Source organism: Anabrus simplex, chromosome 3 (assembly GCF_040414725.1).
Source record: "Anabrus simplex isolate iqAnaSimp1 chromosome 3, ASM4041472v1, whole genome shotgun sequence".
In the NCBI taxonomy this organism is placed as follows: domain Eukaryota; kingdom Metazoa; phylum Arthropoda; class Insecta; order Orthoptera; family Tettigoniidae; genus Anabrus; species Anabrus simplex.
In genome coordinates this window covers 522,375,678-522,399,645 of record NC_090267.1, presented here as the reverse complement: position 1 = coordinate 522,399,645, position 23,968 = coordinate 522,375,678, and the positions used below count along the sequence as shown (strand labels likewise).

Here is a 23,968-nt window from a genome sequence, read left to right as displayed (position 1 = left end):
GACTGAACTTTTGCCATCTGGAATGATTTTACTTCCTAAGTAGATAAAGGCATTTACTTGCCTTAGTGGTATATCACTAATTCTGATGTCAACTGTAATATGCTGACGGTTGCATACCATGATTTCGGTCTTTTTTGTATTAATTTTCATGTTATACTTATCTCTCAATATCGTATTCATTCTTATTAATGCATTTTGTAGTTTCTCTTCGTTCTCCTCTATGACAGCTATGTCATCAGCAAATCTTATCATTTTGATTTCTACTCCATTTATCTTTATCCCTTTCATTTCCTCTTTGCATTCTTCAATTCCTTTCTCAAAATACAGGTTGAACAGCACTGGTGACAAATTACATCCCTGTCGTACTCCTTTCTTTATATAAGCTTCCCGTACTTCACTATTTATGTTTATGATGCCTCTTTGGTTGTTATAGAGTTTGTATACTATTTGTCTATCTCTAAAATCTAAACCAACACTAGTCATAATCTTCATTAACATATTCCAGTTCACATTATCAAAAGATTTTTCTAAATCCACGAATGCAATAAACAAAGGTTTCCTTACATCTAGCATTTTGTCTATAACCTGTCGTAATGTTAGAATAGCTTCTCGTGTGCCTCTATTCCGCCAAATCCAAACTGATCTTCAGCCAAATGTGGTTCAATTTTATTGCTTATTCGGTTATATATTATTCTTGTCAATATTTTTGACATGTGCGACAACAGACTCAAGGTGCGATGTTCTTCACATTTTAGAGTTCCAGGTTTCTTTGGTATAGAGATTATGAGAGACTTTTTAAAATCTTCTGGAATTTCTCCGGTTTCATATATTTCCGTGATCAGTTTAAAAATATAGCCGTGTGTTTCATCATCCAGTCTCTCTATCATTTCTCCAGTTATTTCATCGCACCCTGGCTCTTTATTAGGTTTCAATTCTTTCACAACCTTGAGGTATTCTTTTGTTAAAGAGGGTCCCATTTGGTCACTTGCTATGTTGTCTTCATTTTCATGTTCATTTATGTCAGTAGGATCTTCATACAATGTTTCTATGTGATGATATAGATGTTAATTCCCATAGGGAATCTGAAATATTTGTCCTGAATGAGCAAATTTATAATACCAATATAAATGGTCCGTTATTGGACATTATAAATTTTCCAGCTAGCTCATTCTTGGTTGCCAGCGTTTCGCCCTCGTGTGCTAGGGTGGGCTCATCAGTTGGTACCTAGCACACCTACCAATACGCTGGCTAGTGCATACCGTGGAGGCCACTGCGTAGGCTAACTGGAGCCACCGGCAGTGCCAATGCACTAAGAGACTTTGTCTCATCACTAAAAATTGATGCCTGCTTGGCCATCAGATGATATAGATGTTGATTCCCATAGGGAATCTGAAATATTTGTCCTGAATGAGCAAATTTATAATACCAATATAAATGGTCCGTTATTGGACATTATAAATTTTCCAGCTAGCTCATTCTTGGTTGCCAGCGTTTCGCCCTCGTGTGCTAGGGTGGGCTCATCAGTTGGTACCTAGCACACCTACCAATACGCTGGCTAGTGCATACCGTGGAGGCCACTGCGTAGGCTAACTGGAGCCACCGGCAGTGCCAATGCACTAAGAGACTTTGTGTCATCACTAAAAATTGATGCCTGCTTGGCCATCAGATGATATAGATGTTGATTCCCATAGGGAATCTGAAATATTTGTCCTGAATGAGCAAATTTATAATACCAATATAAATGGTCCGTTATTGGACATTATAAATTTTCCAGCTAGCTCATTCTTGGTTGCCAGCGTTTCGCCCTCGTGTGCTAGGGTGGGCTCATCAGTTGGTACCTAGCACACCTACCAATACGCTGGCTAGTGCATACCGTGGAGGCCACTGCGTAGGCTAACTGGAGCCACCGGCAGTGCCAATGCACTAAGAGACTTTGTCTCATCACTGGCAACCAAGAATGAGCTAGCTGGAAAATTTATAATGTCCAATAACGGACCATTTATATTGGTATTAATGTTTCTATGTATCGCTTCAATCTTTCTCCCACTTCTTTGCTCTCAGACAACAGTTTCCCATTTTCACCTAATATGCTGTTACTACGGCCATTGACTGTCCTGAATTGTTTCTTAATCAATTCATAAGCAGTTTCCATGTTTCCTTTCTCCATTCTTTCTTCTATTTCTTTGCATTGTCTCATATATATTCTTCCTTAGCCTTCTTTGCTTCTCTGTTGACTAGGTTTCGGAGTCTTTTATAGTTTCCGATTCCTTCTTCACTCTTTGAGTTTTTAAATTTCCTCCTTTCCTCTATGAGTTCAAGCACATAATCTGTCACCCATGGTTCTCGTGCTTGTTTCATCGTTTTCCCTATTGCCTGATGTGCAGCTTCTATGATAGAGTGTTTAAGGCCCATCCATTTCTCATATATTGTGCCACTGGGTATTTCTGCGACATTCTGTTTTACCAGTGTTTGGTAGTTTTCCTTGAGTCTGTCTTGTTTTAGTTTCCTCACATTATATCTGCAATATTTTTTCGCGTCTTTTCTCTTCTTTCTTAGTCTTAAATCTAATTTTAACAATACTAGGTTGTGGTCACTCGCTACATCAGCCCCTGGATAGCTTTTGCATTGTTTGACTTGGTTACGGTATCTTCCCCTTACCATAATATCATCTATTTGGTATCTCGCTTTCTCCAGGTGCAGTCCAGGTGTACCTTCTTCTCTTGTGCTGTTTGAACAAGGTGTTTGTAATTATTAGTCCTTTTGCTTTACGAAAGTCTATTAGTTGTTGCCCTCTGTCATTTCTTATTCCAAGACCATACTGACCTACAGACTTCCCATCTTTTCCTTCACCAACAGAGGCGTTCCAGTCTCCAAGAAGAATGAGGTTCTCGTTGTCCTTAATTGTATCCATCAACTCCTCTAACTGATCATATACCTGGTCCACTTCTTCATCTGTATGATTCATTGTTGGCATGTAAACCTGTATTATTATCATGTCAACTGGTTCATTTTCTATTCTCACCATAATTATTCTATCACTGTATGGTACATAGCTCTGAACTCGTACACCTACGTTTTTACTTAATACTATTCCTACACCTGCATGGCTTCCTTTGGCTCCAGAGTATATAATTCTAAAGTTATCACTCCAAAAGTCCCCCTTCTCAGGCCACTTTATTTCACTCAGTCCTAATATGTCCATGTCATGTTTAACCATCTCCTTTTTTAAGTCCTCTAGCTTACCACAAATGTTGAGAGATCGTACATTCCAAGTTCCTAAAATAATATTTCTTGTGTTTCTTCCACGCTTTGTCCCTGGCCCCCCAGCCGGAAATCCGAATTGGGGACTATTTTACTTCCGGAATTACATTTAGTTCCAAAGCCCACCATCATTGCTGCATAGCAAGGGATATCCAGTGGATCTTTAATGGAGTGGTTTCCCTCTGGCCTTCTCCATCCTATGCCGTTGACCCTATTGGTTCATCCGCCTTTAAGAGCAGTTTCCCACTCCAAGGGCAAGAGAGTGCCCTACCCTCTACCCGCTCATCCGCCCTCCTTGGAGGCCGTTGGCACTTAGAAAAGGGGGGCCCCCTTATCCCGGGGGGTATTCGGTCCATATCTTTTATCCAAGAATAATACCAACTTGGTGATACTTGGGGCTAGTTCTTCCGCCCTCCAAGCCGTTGGGAGATCTCCTCTTCCGCCTTAGAGACCGTTGACCATTTTATTTTTAGCCTCATTTGGTCCGATCATTTATGTTATATTTAGTTTTACTGTACCGACTGTGATAAGAGTAGTATTTCAGAGTCGGAAGAAAACTAAATGTAAAGACCTACAATATCGAAAGCGCATAACATTGATCAACAATAACATTACTTTGACCATTGTTTGTTGTGATGTTCTTTGCCTCTTATCGTGCCCTCAACTCCGATAGATGGGATTACTGTTGCGTACCGAGTATAACAGCCTGACTCAATATTGGCGGGAAAGAGCTGGGGAGTTAGAAAACTTTTTTCTTTAGCATGCCATTCCTCTGGTTCACACATTGTCTGATACTGCTGGTACGTAACACACTGGTTCATTAGTATTCCAGCTATTCATTCCCTACTCTGACGTGCTGTTTTGAATGAGCAGTGTGCAGATTTGGCAGAGGCTCACTTAGTAATAGCAGCATGACCTGGTCTAGAATTACAATTTAGGCCTATTCCAAATTATAGCACTACAATTCACTAAATATTCAAAATTCAACCCTGAAAAGAGACATTACTTAAGAAAAGCGTCTTCCACTTCACTTTTATTAAATTCTACATTCATTTTGTTCCAAATTAGAAGTGAAGAGGGGTTTTCTTCTCTGGTTTGGAGGAAAAATTTGCCTCCAAGCCAGTTAGATTTTTCCGCCACCATTGTAGTGAAATTAGATTTTCTGACTCAATGGGTACTCCTAGGAAAGAGATTAGTGAAAGGGCATAGATTTGTCCTCCTGAGACTCCCCGCTATTCGACCCCCCCCCCCGACGACAAAAAAACAAAGTGTGTTCACGGATCAAGGCTGTGCGGCTTGGCCATTCCAGCTCTGGAACTTTGGACTGTTAGATCGGCAGCGGAGTACTGTTCGTTACAAGTGAGAAAATGCGTGGTTTTTCTTTTGATCGAGTATTTCATATTGCTTTTAATCGCGCCATTCCTACTGACATCATTGTAATGATCCATATTCATTTCACTTGAGAAAACCACTAAGGCAGTATTTCTGAGAATGTAAAAAAGCAGGTGGAGAGTGAGTGTCTGCCATTATAGTGAAAACTCCCCAGCCTGATTGTGACCGATAGTAGGCAAGCAACCGAGCTCGATAGCTGCAGTCGCATAAGTGAGGCCAGTATCCAGTAATCGGGAGATAATGAGTTCGAGCCCCACTGTCGGCAGCCCTGAAGATGGTTTTCCGTGGTTTCCCATTTTCACAATAGGCAAATGCCAGAGCTGTACCTTAATTAAGGCCACGGGCGCTTCCTTTCACTTCTTAGGCCTTTCTTATCCCATCGTCATAAGACCTATCTGTGTCGGTGCGACGTAAAACAAATAGCAAAAAAAGTAGGCAAGCAGACCTACCATCACAATGAAAATTGCCTAACCCAGTCTTCATATGAGAAAAGACGTTTGGTGACTTCCCTGTCGCGTTTCTAGGGTAACGTTGCTATGCAATATAATACAATCTTGTTCACAAGGTGTACACTACTTAACATAGAATTCTGTATACAGTGTAGAATTCCGTAGCGAAGCACGGGTACATCAGCTAGTAGAGAATACAATTTCCAACCATTTACGTTTTATTCAGTTTTACCGTACCGACTATGATAAAAATAGTATTTCAGAGTCGGAAGAAAACTTTGATGACCTACAATATTGAAAGCGTATAACATTGATCAACAATAACATTACTTTGACCGTTGTTTGTTGTGATGTTCTTTGTCTCTTATGCTGCCGCTCAACTCAGATAGATGGGATTACTGCTGTGTACTGAGTATAACAGCCCGATTGAATATTGGCAGGATATAGCTGGGGAGTTAGAAAACTTTCTTCTTTAGCATGTCATTCCTCTGGTTCATACATTTTCTGATATTGCCGGTACGTAACAGACTGGTTCATCATAGTATTCCAACTATTCGATCTCTACTCTGATGTGCTGTTTTGAATGAGCAGTGAGTACACTTAAGGTAGAGTCTCACGTAGTAGCAGTAGTATGCCCTGGTCTAGAATTACAATTTAGGCCTATTCCAAATTATAGCACCACAATTCACTAAATAACTCAAAATTCAACCCTTAAGAAAAGCTGCTTCCTCTTCACTTTTATTAAATTCTACATTCATTTTATTCCAAACTAGCAGTGAAGAGGGGGTTCTCCTCTGACTTGGATGAAAAATTTGCCTCGAAGTCAGATTGATTTTTCCGCCGCCTGTGTAGTGAACCGAGATTTTCCGACTCATCGGGTACTCCTATGAAACAGATTAGTAAAAGGGCATAGTTTTTGTCCTGGGAGTCTCCACTATTCGACACCCCCACGCGGCCAAAATAAGACTAAGTGTGTTCATGGATCACGGCTGTCTGTGGCTTGGTCATTCCAGCTCTGGAACTTTGGACTGTTAAATCGGCAGTGAAGTACTGTAAAAATTATTTTCACTGCCTTGTCAATACTTTATACATTTTATTTTACTTAATTACCGTGCATGTACATGTTTTGAGAGCCACCGCTCAGCGGTGCCAAACATTAATTGATCCTTGGACTATGGTACAATGGTATAATATAACAAGTATATAAATTAATTTTGAAAATTGTTACAACAATTTCTCTTAGTTTCACCTTTCCTATTTACTATGTCATTTGTTGCAGATTATACTGGAATTTTCCTAAATAATGAAATCTATTAAATTAATCTCTATATGTTAATTTATGTCCTTATTTACATCTGAAAGAATAAATATTTCTTCTTGTCTAAATTTAACATTTACTTGTCATTTAGTGGAAATCTTTAAATAAATCAATTTGTAAAATAATAGATAACATCTATAAAATAGTCCTTATCCTAAAATCATAAAATCATAAATGATAAATATCAATTCGTAAAATAATAAATAACATCTATAAAATTAGTTATCCTTTAAAATGTTTCTGCTCTCCTCTTTCTTCTTAAAGTCTGCTATAATTTTCTAGACCTCTCATAAATCAGAATATCTTCTCTTAATCTCGTCCAATTCTTCATTCCATCTAATTTATACAAAAATTAAAATGTGATATTGGTCTGAGCCCAAACAATATGTCCTCCTTCCTTCCTTGTTGTCAATCTGCTACTCTGCTACTGGTTACGCGATGACCATGCTGGTCACTTTCTAACCGTCAAACTCTTCAACTCGACTGGTTGCCAAAATTTAACCTTGACTGAAGTATTCTTGTACTAGTTTGAATAAACAAATGTGTTCTTGACGTGAGTTTGACGGTTAGAAAGTGACCAGCATGGTCATCGCGTGACCAGTAGCAGAGTAGCAGATTGACAACAAGGAAGGAAGGAGGACATATTGTTTGGGCTCAGACCAATATCACATCATTTTAATTTTTGGATAAATTAGATGGAATGAAGAATTGGACGAGATTAAGAGAAGATATTCCGATTTATGAGAGGTCTACAAAATTATAGCAGACTTTAAGAAGAAAGAGGAGAGCAGAAACATTTTAAAGGATAACTAATTTTATAGATGTTATTTATTATTTTACGAATTGATATTTATCATTTATGATTTTACGATTTTAGGATAAGGACTATTTTATAGATGTTATCTATTATTTTACAAATTGATTTATTTAAAGATTTCCACTAAATGACAAGTAAATGTTAAATTTAGACAAGAAGAAATATTTATTCTTTCAGATGTAAATAAGGACATAAATTAACATATAGAGATTAATTTAATAGATTTCATTATTTAGGAAAATTCCAGTATAATCTGCAACAAATGACATAGTAAACAGAAAAGGTGAAACTAAGAGAAATTGTTGTAACAATTTTCAAAATTAATTTATATACTTGTTATATTATACCATTGTACCATAGTCCAAGGATCAATTAATGTTTGGCACCGCTGAGCGGTGGCTCTCAAAACATGTACATGTACGGTAGTTAAATAAAATAAAATGTATAAAGTATTGACAAGGCGGTGAAAATATTTTTTACAGAAATTTGAATATAGCCTAAGTCAATACGGACCAACACGGTGAAAATAATCAATTCAACATAGTACTGTTCGTTAAAAGTGAGAAAATGTGTGGTTTTTCATTTGATCGAGTATTTCATATGAAAGCATTGCTTTTAATCGCGCCATTCCTACTGACGTCATTGTAATGATCTATGTACATTTCAGTTGGGAAAACTAGTAAGACAGTCTTTCTGAGGATAGAAAAAGGCAGGTGGAGAGTGAGTGTCTGCCATTATAATGAAAACTCCCCAACCTGATTGTGACTGATGGTAGGCAAGGGGGCCTACCATTACAATGAAAATTCCCTAACCCAGTATTCACAAGAGAAAAGATGTGTGGTGACTTCCCCGTCGCGTTTCTAGGGTAACGTTAAGAGCTATGCAATTTAATACAATCTTGCTCACATGTACACTACGTAACCTATAATTCTGTATACAATGTAGAATTCCATTGTGAAGCATGGGTACATCAGCTAGTATGAAAATAAAGTTGGAATTCAAGAAGACAAATTGAGGCAAAAAATCGTATAGGCTGTAGGAAGAGTATTGGCATAATTTACCGAGGGAGATTTTCAATTAGCTTCCAATGTCTTTGAAATCATACCTAACAGTGTTCTTCCCAGAAATCTTTGTCAGCCGGGTGACAGTAATGTTTAGCCGGGCGTGGAATACTACGTAAAACTTCAATATAAAAAAATTAATTAATATCAGACAGGTGAACAGTAACTGCAAAACTGAACTATTTAGTGTTATTACTACAATGAACAAGACATAACAGAGAATTTTGAAATTCTAGTGTTTTATTGCTCGTTCAAAATCATGTAACAGTGGACTCAGGCCTACCACGTGGTTGCTGTTGACATGTGGATTGCCACACAGGTTTGTGACATCATGTGGAATAGAGGGCTCGCATGTGATTCCATGCTAATCCAGACCCCGCTCATGCACGACACTACCTGGTGGTCAAGCTAAACATTTGATCTCCAATGTAAATGATGCAATTATGCTGACATTAATGATTTATCATTATATTAACAGTTTTAAAGAATGTACATGTAAATTTGGAATGCCCAATGACTCAAATATGTACTGTATTAATATTATGTAACTAGCACGTATACTAGCTGCGCAGTCTGTAAAAACGGCAGGGCCCATTAAAATAATCCCTGGGAGAACACTGCCTAAAGGAAAGAAGGGTAAACAAATGACAGGGTATCTGCCACCTGCCTAAATGCAGATCAGTGGTGATTGTTAAAGAAATATAAATAATTTATTCAATCACTGCATATTAAAAGAACTGACTGGTAGGGGAACCTGGGGTAATTAGAACATTACCATATGTAGGAAAATACAAAATTGATAGGGTAATTAGAAAAGAACTCTTGCACAAATTGAGTAATACTCTATAATGCGCGGGAATGCAGAAATATCATTAGTTACTTTTTGGTATTTATATGATAATGTTCTAATTAACGCGGGTTCCCCTACCACAACTTCATCTGATGATGACCGAAAGTTATCGGAATAGCAAGACTAGGTGTTTATACACTTACTGCGAGTGAGTCTCTCAGCGGGTTGATCAAAGATTTCACTTTGGAAATATTGTCCAGTTTCTCTTGAGCTTGCTGTTGCATCTGCGGCTGCATTTGTTGTGACTGCTGTGGTGTCCCTGGTTGTTGTTGTTGGGGTATTTGAGGCATGCCGCCCGGTACAACTGGTACCTGCGGCTGCATTGGCGGAATATTCATATTCATTCTATTGACAAAATAATTCCGTAACTGATTATTCACTTGAGCAGTTTCAACATGTATGACAGAGGAACACACGCAGCAAATAAAACATTTGTTTCCGCAGGCAACGCAGGTAGGCCAACGAAAAGAATTAATAATTCCTTCTTACCATTCTCGTGCCAACATACAAGTAGATAGGTACCCGAAATAAATCTTCTGCTGCTACTTCAATATTATATTTCGCCCATTACGTTAGCCTTTTCTTATCTTGTAATATTAAGTAAAGTTTAGAAACATAACCTAACTCGTTGCCTACGTTATAATACAAGGCCCGGAAATTGAGACCGTAAAACGCTATGGAAGTGGTTACACTGAAGTTCAATGCCGGGCCGCTAAGATCGCTTTCTTGCCCCCAGTCTACCAGGCTCGCGCCTTTAGGCTTAAACTTGTTCATTAGCTGAGTTGGTTGTTAATGTATTATATATTTGTCTGATGTTAAGCATTCGCAGTTTCAGTCATGGTTTATTCACGAGAAATTAAAGGTAGTGGAATTTCGTTTCACAATTTCCAGTGAATGTTCGAAACATTATACAGAGGAAGTATTACGCATGAGATACGAATTCAGGCTGATCGAAGTAGGCCTCTGTTCCTAAGTCTTCACCTCCTTTAGCAGGTTAGCAAACTTGATTTGCTAACACGGCGGGGCCACACAGTTTGGTCTGCCACTGCTAAGCAGAGTCCTGGAGGGGCGTGCCATTCCAGCTGATGAGTCCAAATGGCACGTCTGGACGAAACTCTGCATAATGCACACGGCCTAACCACCCAAAAGCTGGTTCTATTCCTGTGATTATAAGATCTGCGATTCCCATCAAGACAAGGGATTGTTGTTCAGCAGCCATCTTGGAAATATTCGCGAAAAAGTATTCTCCCAAATAAATCACAAATAATAGTAACTAAGCCCAACAACGTACAAGAAAAGTCCGTCCGTGTGTCTTGTACGGTGCGGATCGTTCTTTGGTTGCAATCTGGTGTTTGCCTGCGGTGATAAGTAGTGTGTGAACGTTTGGCGAGTGTGTGTCTGTGTAAGCTTTGGCGATGGATACTGATAGTGGAGGAGATGAGGCACCGGAACCCTCATCCAATGACAATGTTGGTCGTGAAGAAACTGTACCGATGCAAACCAATTTGATTAATCTCACTTCACATATGAATTCATTACAGCAGCCTTTACAACCTCAACAGTCTAATGACGCTCAGCCACCTCCTCCACCTCCTGAAGAGTTGGAGGTTTATCAACAGGCTCATTTTGGTCCATTTATTGACTTTGTTGAATCAACTAAGTCGAAAAATATTGGTGGGCTACATCACATGGCGCTTGGGCGTTTGTTTTACGATAATGATATTTTAGTGAAAGGTATAACGCCCAAAGGACGAAATAGATTATTGGTGGAATTTAGTTCCGCGATCCAAGCTAATTCCTTTCTACGTCATTCAATACTTGCAACTCACTCTTTGAAAGCATATATTCCCAGTTCCAATAACTTTCGTGTTGGACTTATACGCGGTGTGGAAAAGAATATTTCTGATTCTGACATTCTTAAATACCTCAAATCTCATGTTTGGGTCAAATCGGTCAAGCGGCTTAACCGTAAGGTTGTGGAGCCCAGTGGAGTGACGTACGTTCCTACTGGAACAGTTAAGATTGTTTTTCGCTCTCAGACTCTTCCTCAATACGTTTCTTTGTTTCAAGTGCATTTAGAGGTTCACCCTTTCATATTCTCTCCGATTATATGTTCAAAATGTCAGCGATATGGACACACGATCAAAAACTGTCAGGCTAAGTCACCCCGATGTGGGCATTGTGCGTTACATCACCTTACATCTGAGTGTCAGGAAAATATTCGCCGATGTGTCACTGTCAGCAGGAACATTATACTGGCTCATCAAACTGCCCTACTCATCAACAGCAAACTGCTCTTAAAAAGCTTATGTGTACAGAAAATGTATCCTTTTCCGAGGCGTCTGTTAGAAAACCCTCGACCCAATTTGACATGTCCAATAATACCCATCATTTTCCACCTCTTCCTTCTACTATTCCTCTTCACCTGTGGAAACCCCCAGGAAACGTAAATTTACTCAGGTGGTTATGAAAGAGCCCCATCCCATTCCAAAACCTGGTTTTGATAAGTCTGGGTATCTTAATTTCATCAGACCCACTCCAGTGTCTTCACATACCTCGGTCTTTCCATCCACTTCATATTCATCCTCCCCGTCCCCAATTCCGTCTACGTCCCGTAATTCTCAATGTTTGCCTTCAGCTTCTTCTCAGTCATCTAGTTCCCCTGTGCTACGCCAAATTAGGGGACCAGCCACATGTTGCACATACACTTTATAAGCTTCGTGACTGTGTGCACACTATGTTCTCTTTAGATGCTACGTATCCTGCAGTGGAATGCTAGGAGTATTCCTTCTAAACGGTATGAGTTACAATTTTTGATAAACGAAATTTCCCTTTTCATTATAGCCTTACAGGAGACTTGGTTTTCCCCATCCACTGAGTTTTATTTAAATGGCTTTAATGTTGAGCGTTGTGATGGTATTGGTTATGGTGGTGTTGCTTTATTTATTCACCATAGTTTATCCTATCAACGTCTTCATATCTCGTATTGTCTACCCCATACGTTTGTTATCGGTATCTCATATAATCGCCTTTCCATTATTAACATTTACTGCCCTCCAAATCTTTCTATTTCTCATATTCAATGGTGTCGATTCTTGCAGCAATTTTCTTCTCATAACGAGCTTCTCCTCTTAGGGGACTTCAATCTTCATCATTCTATGTGGGGAAGCAGCAGTGATACTTCCCTGGGTTCTTATTTCCTCACTGCTTCCCAATCGCATGACTTTGTCATCTTAAACGATGGTTCTCCCACGCGCCTCACTCCCCCCGGCTCTCCACCCAGTGCTGTGGATTTATCATTATGTCGTCCTGCAATGGCTTCGGTTGTAACTTGGTATCGTCTTTCTGATACACATTCTAGCGACCATTTCCCTATTATTCTTACGTATGGTCTTGGTAGGTTTCCTAGTTCGTCTTCCACTCCTACATGTATCAGTAATGTTCGCTCCCTCCGTCACTTTGATAGAGTATCTTTTATTTCTTATGTTACCCATCGTATTGAGCTTATTTCGCAACCTATTTTGTTCTTTTCTACTCTCTTTCAATTTATACAAGATTATCTCGATCTTTACCATCCCTATAAACCTATTTCTTCTCACTCTTCTCGTCCCTATTCCTTTTTACGATGGAGGGACTCAGAGTGCCATAATCTGGTTCTTAAACGACGTCACTTATTCCGGATATATAGGAAAACACTAGCCCCCCATCATTATTTCCGTCTTAAACAACATATTGCTTACGCTAGACGAGTTTTTCTTTTTAAACGCCGTGCTGCTGGCGATCCTTTATTTCCTCCCTAAACGCTCGTACTTCGTCTTCTCATTTATGGAGTGCAATTCGCTCACTTACCCGAGCTTCTCAATACATTCCACCCTCTGTCACTCCTCCACAGATTTTATCTTTCTTAACTCACTCACTCCTGATTATGTTGTGACCGACTTTACTATCCCCCTGTCTCCATGCTCTTCCCGTTTTTCTGTATTACTCCAACCTATACATCTTTCTGAACTTGAGGCCACCTTGTGTAACGCAAAGAGTTCGTCACCAGGCCCTGATTATATATCACAGGATATGCTCCGGATCCTCCCTCTACGTGCTAAACAAGCTTTATTAGCTGTCTATAATAATATACTTATCACTACTTCTGTTCCTACCTCTTGGAATGAACTTTTTTGGTGCCTATCCCCAAACCTGGTCAACTTCACACTGACGCTAACAGCTTTCGAGGGATTGTCCTTGGTTTGTGTATCCGCAAGACGTTTTTAAAAATTCTCCTTCAACGAATCCTGTGGTCTCTTGAATATTATAATTTGGTTCCCAAATATCAATTCGCCTACTTTAAAGGTCGTTGTGCTAAAGATGCTATTAACATTTTAATTATAGATATCTTATTAGCGCAAATTCGTAAGGATTGTATTATTGCTATTTTTTGGACATACGAGGAGCTTTTGACTCCATACCACTTCATCTTCTCTGGACTAATCTCGCACAGAAAGGTTTTCCTGCTCATTTTCTCCACATCTTGCGTAATTTGTTTACTTATCGGAAACTTTCACTTAAATCCACTTATTCTTCTCTTCCTTGTCGTCTGCTTTTCGCCCTGTACATGAGTAATCTTGAACAATTGGTTACACAAAAAGCTCGCATTCTCTTTTATGCTGATGATATAGTACTTTATTATTCTCATAGTAATGTCGATGTGTGTCGTCACCATATATATCAGCTAATGGAGCAAGTCATTACATGGCTTACTTTCCATGGTCTTCAACTTTCCACCTCCAAATGCTGTGTAATGTTTTTTACCTCTAAGCGTAGGTTTAACTCTGAGCCACTTGTTTTCGATTCTCATGTCATTCCTTTTTGTTCCTCCCATAAATACCTTGGTGTCATGCTAGACCGCTCGTTATCTTGGAAACATCATATTACTCAGTTACGTAATTCTTCTGATACGCATATTAAAATTCTCCAGGCGGTTACTAGCCGATTATGGGGTGCTGACCCTGGCACAGCTCAGTTGTTATATTCCGCTACTATTCGCTCTAGACTCGACTACTGTGCGCTTGTTATAGATACTGCGCCGGATTCTTTTCTTAACCACTTAAATACTTTACAATTTAAAGCCCTGAGAACTTGTGTTGGAGCATTGTTGTCTACCCCTACTAATGCTCTCCTTGTCGAGACCGGTGAGCTCCCTCTTCCAATTCGCCGTAAAATGATAACATCTAAATATTTACTTAAAAGATTTGCCCTGGCTCAACACCCATTGCTTCCTAAAGTGCAGTTATTAGATGAATACTCTCTTCTTTTACAGGCTCGCCGTCGTAAGATGCCTGCTTTGTTGTATGCATACCAATTTCTTCTCTCCTATAAAAATACTATCTTACGCACTGCTTTTTCTCCCTTTTATTCAGTACATTTTGACTGTTTATTTTTTGTCCCTTCTATCATTATTTCCCCTACATCTTCTTTTCCCTCTTCTATTCCTGGTTCTTCGTTTACTGGCCCTCCTTTTAAAAAAACTACGTGTTACTCTAAGTGATTCTGGTGTCAACATATATACATACGGCTCAAAAAACTCTTTTGGTGTTGGAGCAGCGTTCTATATTGTCAATACCAATGTTGCTGAACTCTGTCGTTTACCCAGTGACTTTTCTATCTACACTGCGGAAATTTTTGCTATTCGTCAAGATCTCATGTACATTAAGCATCATTCTATATCTAAAGCAGCTATTTATACGGATTCTCTCAGTGCCGTTCAATCGATCATGTCCTCTCATCTTTCTTTTAACTGGTATTTGTATCATGTTAAAAGCCTAATTTATTCCTTGCATCAATCTGGGGTGGTTCTCACTTTTGTCTGGATCCCTAGTCATATAGGTATCTATGGGAATGAACAGGCAGATTTATTTGCTAAGCGAGCTGCTCGTGATGGAAAATCCCTACTTAAACTTGCAGTTCCTCTACCCGATTTTTACCCTGTTATTAAACATTCCGCTTATCGTCAGTGGCAAGAAGATTGGACTCGATCAGCTTCTTATAAAGGTCGCTATTATTACAATATTCAGCCTTGTATTCCTCCCTACCCTTGGTATTTGAAAGGTAACTATTCTCGCCGTCACATTACCAACATTATTCGTCTCCGCTTTAATCATGCCCTTACTCCTCTATATAAACATCGTTTTAACCTCTCCCCCCACTCCTCCTGTGTATGTGGTACTCGGAATACTGATGTAAATCATTTATTATTCCAATGCCCTGTGTATGATTCTTTTCGTCCGGCTTTTATTTCTCGTCTTATCAGTCTTCAGAAAGCTCTCCCCACCAATGTCTCCTGTTTGCTTACCGATATGTCTCCTGCTATAATACATGCTATCAATCAATATTTGGATGACTCTCATATTCATTTGTAAATTACTGTCTTTTTATTGTTCGCTCGGTTACATACTCCTGCTCCACTGTTTTTTACTTCTATGCACTTCCTTTGTTATGTTACGCGCTATTGATGTGTACATAGACATGATGCTCAACTTTGTTCTTGTGACCTTTGTAGTGAGACTCATTGCGTGTGATCTTCTTAATGTGAATAATTGCGTGTGATTTCGCATATTAAGTGCAATATCACGATAATAAGTGTAGTGGCTGGGTGAAATAATAGAGCCCATAACCTCTCCAACAACAACAACAACAATTATAAGATCTGCGGCCGTGAAAGCTTTTTTTGATATTGTATCTCCAATGGGGGAGCATTTTTTGAACGGAGAAATCATTTCTCCTCTAGCAGGTTAGCAAACTTGATTTGCTAACACGGCGGGGCCACACAGTTTGGTCTGCCACTGCTAAGCAGAGTCCTGGAGGGGCGTGCCATTCCAGCTGATGAGTCCAAATGGCACGTCTGGACGAAACTCTGCATAATGCACACGGCCTAACCACCCAAAAGCTGGTTCTATTTCTGTGATTACAGTAGAGATTAATACACGACACTGAGCGAGATATCGAGGGACAGCTACTGGAGCTCACTCTAGCGGATAGACCTGAACAGTTCTGATTCTCTCATAAGAGCACGTGTATTTTTGTGTGAAGTTTTTGGTGTTATTTATGCGTTTTCAGTGAGTTGACATAAATAAATAGTAATGTGTGTCATTCCTTGATATCTCCTCTCATCATGAGGGGAAAGGTATGTGCTGTGTTTGGCTGCAGTAATTACGAAGTAGAGAAAAATGCGCGGTCGTTCTTCAGGTTCCCTCATGACAAGAACATGTAAGTAATATTGTGTTTGCATATATATTATTCCAGTGACAGAGATTTTTATAGTACTTCATAATCTTCTGACGTGCTTGACCCATATTTTCACTGGCATAAAATGTAACACGCATATTTTATTCCATAGTGCAGCAGTTAACCTTCAATACAGATGTGTTGTTGTAGATGTGATCTGTGAGTTTTGAAATGTCACAGAAGTGATTTGGATAAGGTGTACAAGAAAGAGAAGGGACGTTACGCTTATATAAGAATTATAAGATCTGTTCAGATCATTTCCAGGCCAGCGACTTTAAAAATCTTCGACTATACAGCCAAGGGTATGTTACATTTTTACTCTAATTGTACGTAAATATTCCTCAAAGCATCACTATCGACAACATTTTCATACTTTTCTTTCTTTTATCCCTCTTCTCAGGTTAAAGCCGGGATTTTATAGATTTTCTTTCTGTTAGTAGGCTTCATGTTAAGAGGAAAAATGTCCAGCTATTAAATGTTAATTCATTGCATCATATGTGTAAGGAATGTGCCGATATTTTTATTGACAAATGTCTTAATGTGATGATACAATGTTTTTAAATGAGGAAAAAAAAGACAAATCCAACCGTAAGAGTTCAGGCAGGAATGCTAAAGCTAAAAAAAGTAATGCATAAATGAAAGATCAAGCCATTTCACAGCAGTCCATTTCACACCTTGTTTATACGTCTAATTTCAGTCTTTGAATAATAACCTTTTAAATAATTCTTCATTCATTTATCCAGAATTGCTTTAGCAACTTCAAAGTTAATATCTCTATAACACTTTCTTTCTAGACGTAATTTATTTATCCATTTCCGTATATACATTTCCATTGATATTTGAATTTAGCGCGATTTGTTCAGGTCAAGTCACTAGGAGCGCCACCGTCGAATTGTCTCCCATTTTAGCCAGGCTAAATTCGTAAGTGTCGCGTATTATCTCTACTGTATTTGACCTAACTACACACTGTAGGAATTACACTCTTCTCAGAGATTATACACACGGATATGAAATAAATGATAATACTTAACGGTGACCTGTTCTTTCTGCTTAATATTGTAGAAAGTTAAAATTCTAAATTATAAAATTACCTTGATCAAGAAAATGATTGATTACATTAATTATGACCGTAGTAGGTTGATATAATAAATAAGAGATACTTGATGGAAATGGAATGTGTAAATAAATGATTTTCTAAATTATTCTTCTAAGAGGTAGGTCATGTAATTTACACAGAAAAAAGTGATTTTCGTCATCCTCATAATCACTACATACACATGAAGATGAAATCGCTGTTTGTACTTAGGAGTTAATGCAAGATTAAAGATCTTTGTTGTTGCATTTGGTGTTTACCCTGACAAAGTTAATTAGAAACCCAGCCATAGTCGGTTCACTAATGCGATCTGGCAGAGTTAAACGGAACGGGGAAATTGATACCCGCTTAGCCTAGATAGCTGGTAGCTGAAGCCATATTTTATTATTTTTCATTATTATTTTATTTGAAATTTCCTACCAGGATGAATACCCCTGTTGTTTGCAAATATTGATTGACTTCGGTAATGAATTTTTTTACTAACCCTGTGGGTGGGGGCGGAGACGAAGAATACACCCACGGTATACCCTGCCTGTCGTAAGAGGGATGATGATGATATTAGAACCATGTGATTACTTATTATTAGTACCATTACCGGCGGAACACCATGGGTGGACGTTACTTGCGACTAGGAACACCTAGCGAGGAAAACCATGGATGTACGTAGCATAGAAGCAGTAGACCTACCATTATGCGAGAAACACTACAGTTCTGAGCGTTGTTTGTGATAAGTGCCATCGTGTGCATTCCACCGGTCGGTTCCACTGTGTTCAGAATGAGTTTGCCTTGGTTATGAGTAGTAACCGGTACCAATTTATTAGGAACACCCTGGGTCTAGTTTGGCTGTGTTTCGTACCACTTTGTGAGAAAATCCACGGATTTGACTGGCACCCGTGATAAGTACCACTGTAATGAAAACCATGGGTCTGCGTTGCCTGAGAGTAATACCATTATGTGAGGAACACCACGGGTTTGTGCTGCCTGTAGGCGTTCCATAATATGTGATACATAGCGAATCTACATTGCCTATGATTAGTAGCAGCATGAGTATATGTCGCCTGTGATTAGTTCCACTAAGTGAGCAACTCCACACGAATACCGGCGTCCGTGATTAGTCTCACTATGTGAGGAACACCATGGTTCTGCGTTGCTTGTAAGTAGTACCCTTATGTGCGAAACAACATAGGTTTGTGTTACTTGTAGGCGTTACCATAATGTGAGATACACCGTGGATCTACAATGCTTATGATTAGTAGCACTATGTGAGTCGCCTGTGATTAGTTCTACTATGTGAGGAGGACTACGGGAATACCGGCGCCCGTGTTTAGTGCGTTGCCTACGAGATATTCAAGGCCGGGAAATAAAGCACACTAAACTCGGCCTCGAGATACTTCCGACCACCGCCACTAGAGTTCTCTTTACTGAGCTGTCTCGCCCGCTCATTGCAACACGTTCGAATATGAAAAACTATAAAAATTCATTAAAACTAGTAATTTCAGAAGGCAGCAAACAGATATGAGATAAAAGATAGACCAAGAGCAATTGTTTGACATATTTTCTACAACGTATTTCTTACACTATGCTTAAACAAAATAAGTAATTCTCGAAAGAAGCAGGGAAATCTGATAGCGAGTTTGTCACTTCTTACCGATTCCTTTAATTGCCTCAGAGTATCCGATAAACGGATCGACATTGCGATCATAAATCACTTTGGGTTTAATCGCCCTTTCGCCAATTATCAGCGATCCAATCTTTTCCTCCACACAACTGATGTTTTGACATTCGTATTGAAGCCACTGTTTGGTGAGCGATGTTATGTCCGTTTCGCCATTAGAAAATCCTGTAATTTTTAGCGTCTTCTGATACGGTAGAGTTAGACAGTGCGAGGATCACAGAAATCTGTAACTGGTAAGTGCTTTCCTATGCCAGAGGACGCAAATATTTAGCGTCGTTTCACCGTATTTCTCTTTTTTTCCTCCCGTAAAATTAAATTTGTATCCGCCTCTGTGGTGTAGTGGTTAGTGTGATTAGTTGTCATCCCCGGAGGTCCGGGTTCGATTCCCGGCACTGTCACGAAATTTGAAAAGTGGTACGAGGGCTGGAACGGGGTCTTCTCAGCTTAGGGAGGTCAACTGAGTAGACGTGGGTTCGATTTCTTCCTCAGCCATCCTGGAAGTGGTTTTCCGTGGTTTCCCGTGGTTTCCCACTTCTCCTCCAGGCAAATGTCGGGATGGTACCTAACTTAAGGCCACGGCCGTTTCCTTCTCTCTTCCCTGCCTATTCTGTCCAATTTTCCCATCCCTTCACAAACCCCCCAGTTCTATCCCCCGACCCAAAGTCTAGCGCTCCAGGACACTGCCCTTGAGGCGGTAGACGTAGGATCCCTCGCTGAGTCCGAGGGAAAAACCGACCCTGGAGGGTAAACGGGTGAAGAAAGGAGAAGAAAATTAAATTTGTTCTTACAGGAATAACGCTCCTAAATGATCAATTTTAGCATTCTTTTCAATTTGGTTTGCTTTTTGGTCAAGTTCAGATACCTTAACACTTTTTTTCTGATTTCATTACCCGTATCCTACTTCAAAATTTACAGACTGTTTTCTATGAAATGAAATGAAATGTCGTATGGCTTTTAGTGCCGGGATATCCCAGGACGGATTCGGCTCGCCAGGTGCAGGTCTTTGTATTTGACACACGTAGGTGACCTGCGCGTCGTGATGAGGATGAAATGATGATGGAGTCAACACATACACCCAGCCCCCGTGCCGTACGAATTAACCAATTAAGGTTAAAATCCCCGACCCGGTCGGGAATCGAACCTGCGACCCTCTGAACCGAAGGTCAGTACGCTGACCGTTCAGCCAACGAGTCGGACACTGTTTTCTATAATCTGTATTTAATTTTCTCATCCGTATATTTTTAGATTTAACAGAGATAGGTATTCGTAGCCTTTCCTTGATATTGAAACGAGACTTGTACTCCTTTTTTGGTTTGTGGCTGACGTATGAAGATATGGTATGTTCATCGTTATCTGAATCGGGACTTTTACTAAATTTTGATGGTAATACATCATTTTTTGGAGCTGGAGTTTGACATTTTCCTGTTTGTGTAAAGGATATACAATGAAAACGGAAGAAACTTTGATTGATATGCTAGCTAAAGATATCCTACTGTATCACCTTGCCTAGAAATAGCTTGCTTCCATTTCTCCATTAAACCGCACTCGGGAGGGAAACTATGGAACGTCAATTTTCATGCTTTTTTAGTGTCATCCGAAATACATAGAGGTACACAACAGTGCACCTTCTTCCCAACCTCACAGACACTCACCGACAGAAACAATATTCACAATAAATTGCACAAAATCAACACAGCATCACAATTACTCCGCATTGCTCCGCATATCACAATGTTCAAGTCCGCCAAGAACAGAACGGAAACGTGACATCTAGCGGCTAAACCGTGAACACGGTCGGCTTTTCAGTGACAAATTAGTAGCTATGTCCCGGCCTTGTATATCTCGCAGGCAACCATGTAGGCAACGGTTTAGTGCCACTATGTGAGGTACACCATGGTTCTGCATTACTTGTAAGTAGTACCTACCCTTATGTGCGAAACACCATAGGTTTGTTTTACCTGTGAGTGGTGCCACTGTGTGAGTCATACCATGGATCTAAATTACCTGTGATTAGTAACACCATGAGCCTACGTTACCCGTGATTCCTTCCACTAGAGGAGGAACACCATGGTTCTGCTTTATCAGTGATTTATCATTATGAGGGGCCGATGACCTGTATTTTAGACCACTTCAGATAAGTATCATCCAAGTACTTCAGGCATTGTGAATAGGATCCAACTGATTGTTTTTGTTTAACTATCATTTCTTCATCGTCATTCGTTTTAGACTCTAATCAGTGGATACATTTTGAAGTTTTAATTTTAATTTCGTTCACCTCGTACCATTAGAGGCCGGTGACCTAGCTGTTAGGCACCTTTAAACAACAAACATCGTCATCATAATTAATTGGTTTACTATCAGGTGTCTAGAAACACGTTCATAGTGCCTTCAAAGTGCAAGATTATTATTATTATTATTATTATTATTATTATTATTATTATTATTATTATTATTATTATTATTATTATTATTATTATTGCGACGGCCCTGAATCCCGGACTCCAGCCAAATTTTCACATCTGCTAGGGCTCACTGTCGAAGTCCCCCCGCCCCCACCCAAAACTGCTCCCTTGGTCCACCCCTGTTACTAAACGGAGAAGAATATTATTGTCAAAATTTTTATGGTAAATAAGCAATGGCTCCCACTCAATAGTTCCTACTTCGTTTATCAGTTGGTCAGTAATATTCAAATATAACCAGTGACTTTGCGCAAGCGAAGTCCAAACCAGACGTCCAAACAAAAAATACGAAGTGTCATAAGAACCCCTCTCCTGTGGGTGGGGGCGGTAGAATAACACCCACGGTATTCCCTGCCTGTCGTAAGAGGCGACTAAAAGGGGTCCCAGGGGCTCTGAACTTTGGAGCGTGGGTTGGCGAACACGGGGCCCTCAGCTGAGTCCTGGCATTGCTTCCACTTACTTGTGCTAGGCTCGTCACTTTCATCTATCCTGTCCGACCTTCCTTGGTCAACTCTTGTTCTTTTCCGACCCCGACGCTATTGGGTTTTCACGCCCTTTGTGGCTCTTGTCTTTCTTTGGCCGATACGTTCATTCTTCGAAGTGTCGGATCCCTTCCATTTTTTCATTCTGATCAGAGTTATAAAGAGTATGGTTGCCTAGTAATACTTCCTCTTAAAACAATAATCACCAACCAACCACTGTAATAAGAACATACTGTACGTGTCCTGACCTGCTGGTCTCATGCTATGCTCGTTACTGCCATCTGTTGGGTATCGCTTAAAATACTAGTATATTGTTCGATTATTTGTATGGGTTGCGTAAGTATGTGAAAATTAATCTGACAGTTCCAAGTCCACGAGAAGTTATCTCGAGAAATATGCTATTAATGAATGAAGATGAAAAAAGAATTGTAAGTATAGTGATAAAGCATTGTTTTGCTTGGCGTAGTAGTCCTCTTAGCGTAATCTAAATAGGTTATGAGACAGTACATGCGTTTTGTTTTTCAGTTAGGTAAATTTTTACTAATAATTTAAATAATTTGTAGATTCCCAAGAGTTTTTCTGTAATTTTGCTGTAGATATTTCACATGTTCAGTATATATTCATTTTTACTGTGGAAATTGTCAGAGAAAACCGAATGTTTGTGTATTTGACGTTGACGTTTGGTTTGTAGACATATGTATATTTAGTCCTCAGCTCTAAGGCTGATTGGATCATCAACAGCTCTGCCTTCGGCTGTCATAGATAGTCTAGGCATCACTGAAGAGGAGTACTAGGGAAATGAGGAGTGAGGTAATTTCCCGTTGCTTTCCTCACTGTGCCAGAAGTTGCTTTTAAATATCAGCCTGGAAAGCCCACTGAAATGCATGCACCAACTGACCCTATGAGCAATATCTTCACACCATCCATAGCAGGGACTGGCTGCATAAGGATTGGTATACTAGCATTGCTCATACCTCAGTCACTTTCTTTTTGTCAAAGCCAAGGATAAGACAGGGACAGATCAATGAAAGTAACAAAATTGGTCTAGATACCGGTAGGTATAATTGCTGTTTTAAATGGACATCACTGTCTTTTAATGTACAGGTAGCTAAAACAACATTCTTTGGTTAATTTTAGCCATGTGTGGAAGTCTGTATTTTATTACTTATTGACGTTGACGTCTACAAAACCTGCCGAAGGTTCTTTATATTTTTCCCTCTCTTTTTTAAGCGTAACTAATTCGGTGATACAAGTTTTTTTTAAGCCGATATACTTCGTCGTACCAAGTCAGATATGATTAAATGGAACTTTATAATACTTTTAATTTTTCCTCTAATATTCATACCTCAGGAAGTCAAGCAGTTAAACCAAAAAATTTAGACAATGCCACATGTTCATTATTCCTTTTAAATCTATGTATTTTCTGCTGTGTGCAAAATTTATTCTTGTATAGACACGGAGGTCGCCATAGAGGTGTGATTAAGGCTCCCGACTTTGTGTTGGTTAGTTCCAGGACACCTTACTCACCCCCGCTGTGGGTTGGGGCAGTAGAATAACACCCAGGGTATGCCCTGCCTGTCGTAAGAGGCAACTAAAAGGGGCCCCTGGGACTCTGAACTTTGGAGCGAGGTTTGGCGATTAAGGGGCCCTTAGCTGAGTCCTGGCATTGCTTCCACTTATGCCAGGCTGCTCACTTTCATCTATCCTGTCCGATCTCTCTTGGTCAACTCTTGTTCTTTTCTGAACGTGACTCTATTAGGTTCCCGAAATCTTTCATTTTCATTCGTGGCCCTTATCTTTCTTTGGCTGATACTTTTATTTTTCAAAGTGTTGGAT

General features: G+C 39.6%; 2 protein-coding genes across 2 annotated transcripts in view; one reads left to right on the top strand and one right to left on the bottom strand.

The window, feature by feature from the left end:
* Positions 1 to 9,764, bottom strand: part of ix (intersex) — a 93,353-nt gene extending 83,589 nt beyond the window's left edge. Inside the window, exon 1 of the mRNA XM_067143691.2 lies at positions 9,292 to 9,764. Coding sequence (XP_066999792.2) covers positions 9,292 to 9,492 — 201 coding nt within the window. The 5' untranslated portion in view covers positions 9,493 to 9,764. The remainder of the gene's footprint in view (positions 1 to 9,291) is intronic.
* A 12,667-nt stretch (positions 9,765 to 22,431) lies between these two features.
* Positions 22,432 to 23,968, top strand: part of UGP (UDP-glucose pyrophosphorylase) — a 339,813-nt gene continuing 338,276 nt past the window's right edge. The window contains exon 1 of the mRNA XM_067143688.2: positions 22,432 to 22,560. Within this exon, the coding sequence (XP_066999789.1) occupies positions 22,528 to 22,560 (33 nt within the window). The 5' untranslated portion in view covers positions 22,432 to 22,527. The remainder of the gene's footprint in view (positions 22,561 to 23,968) is intronic.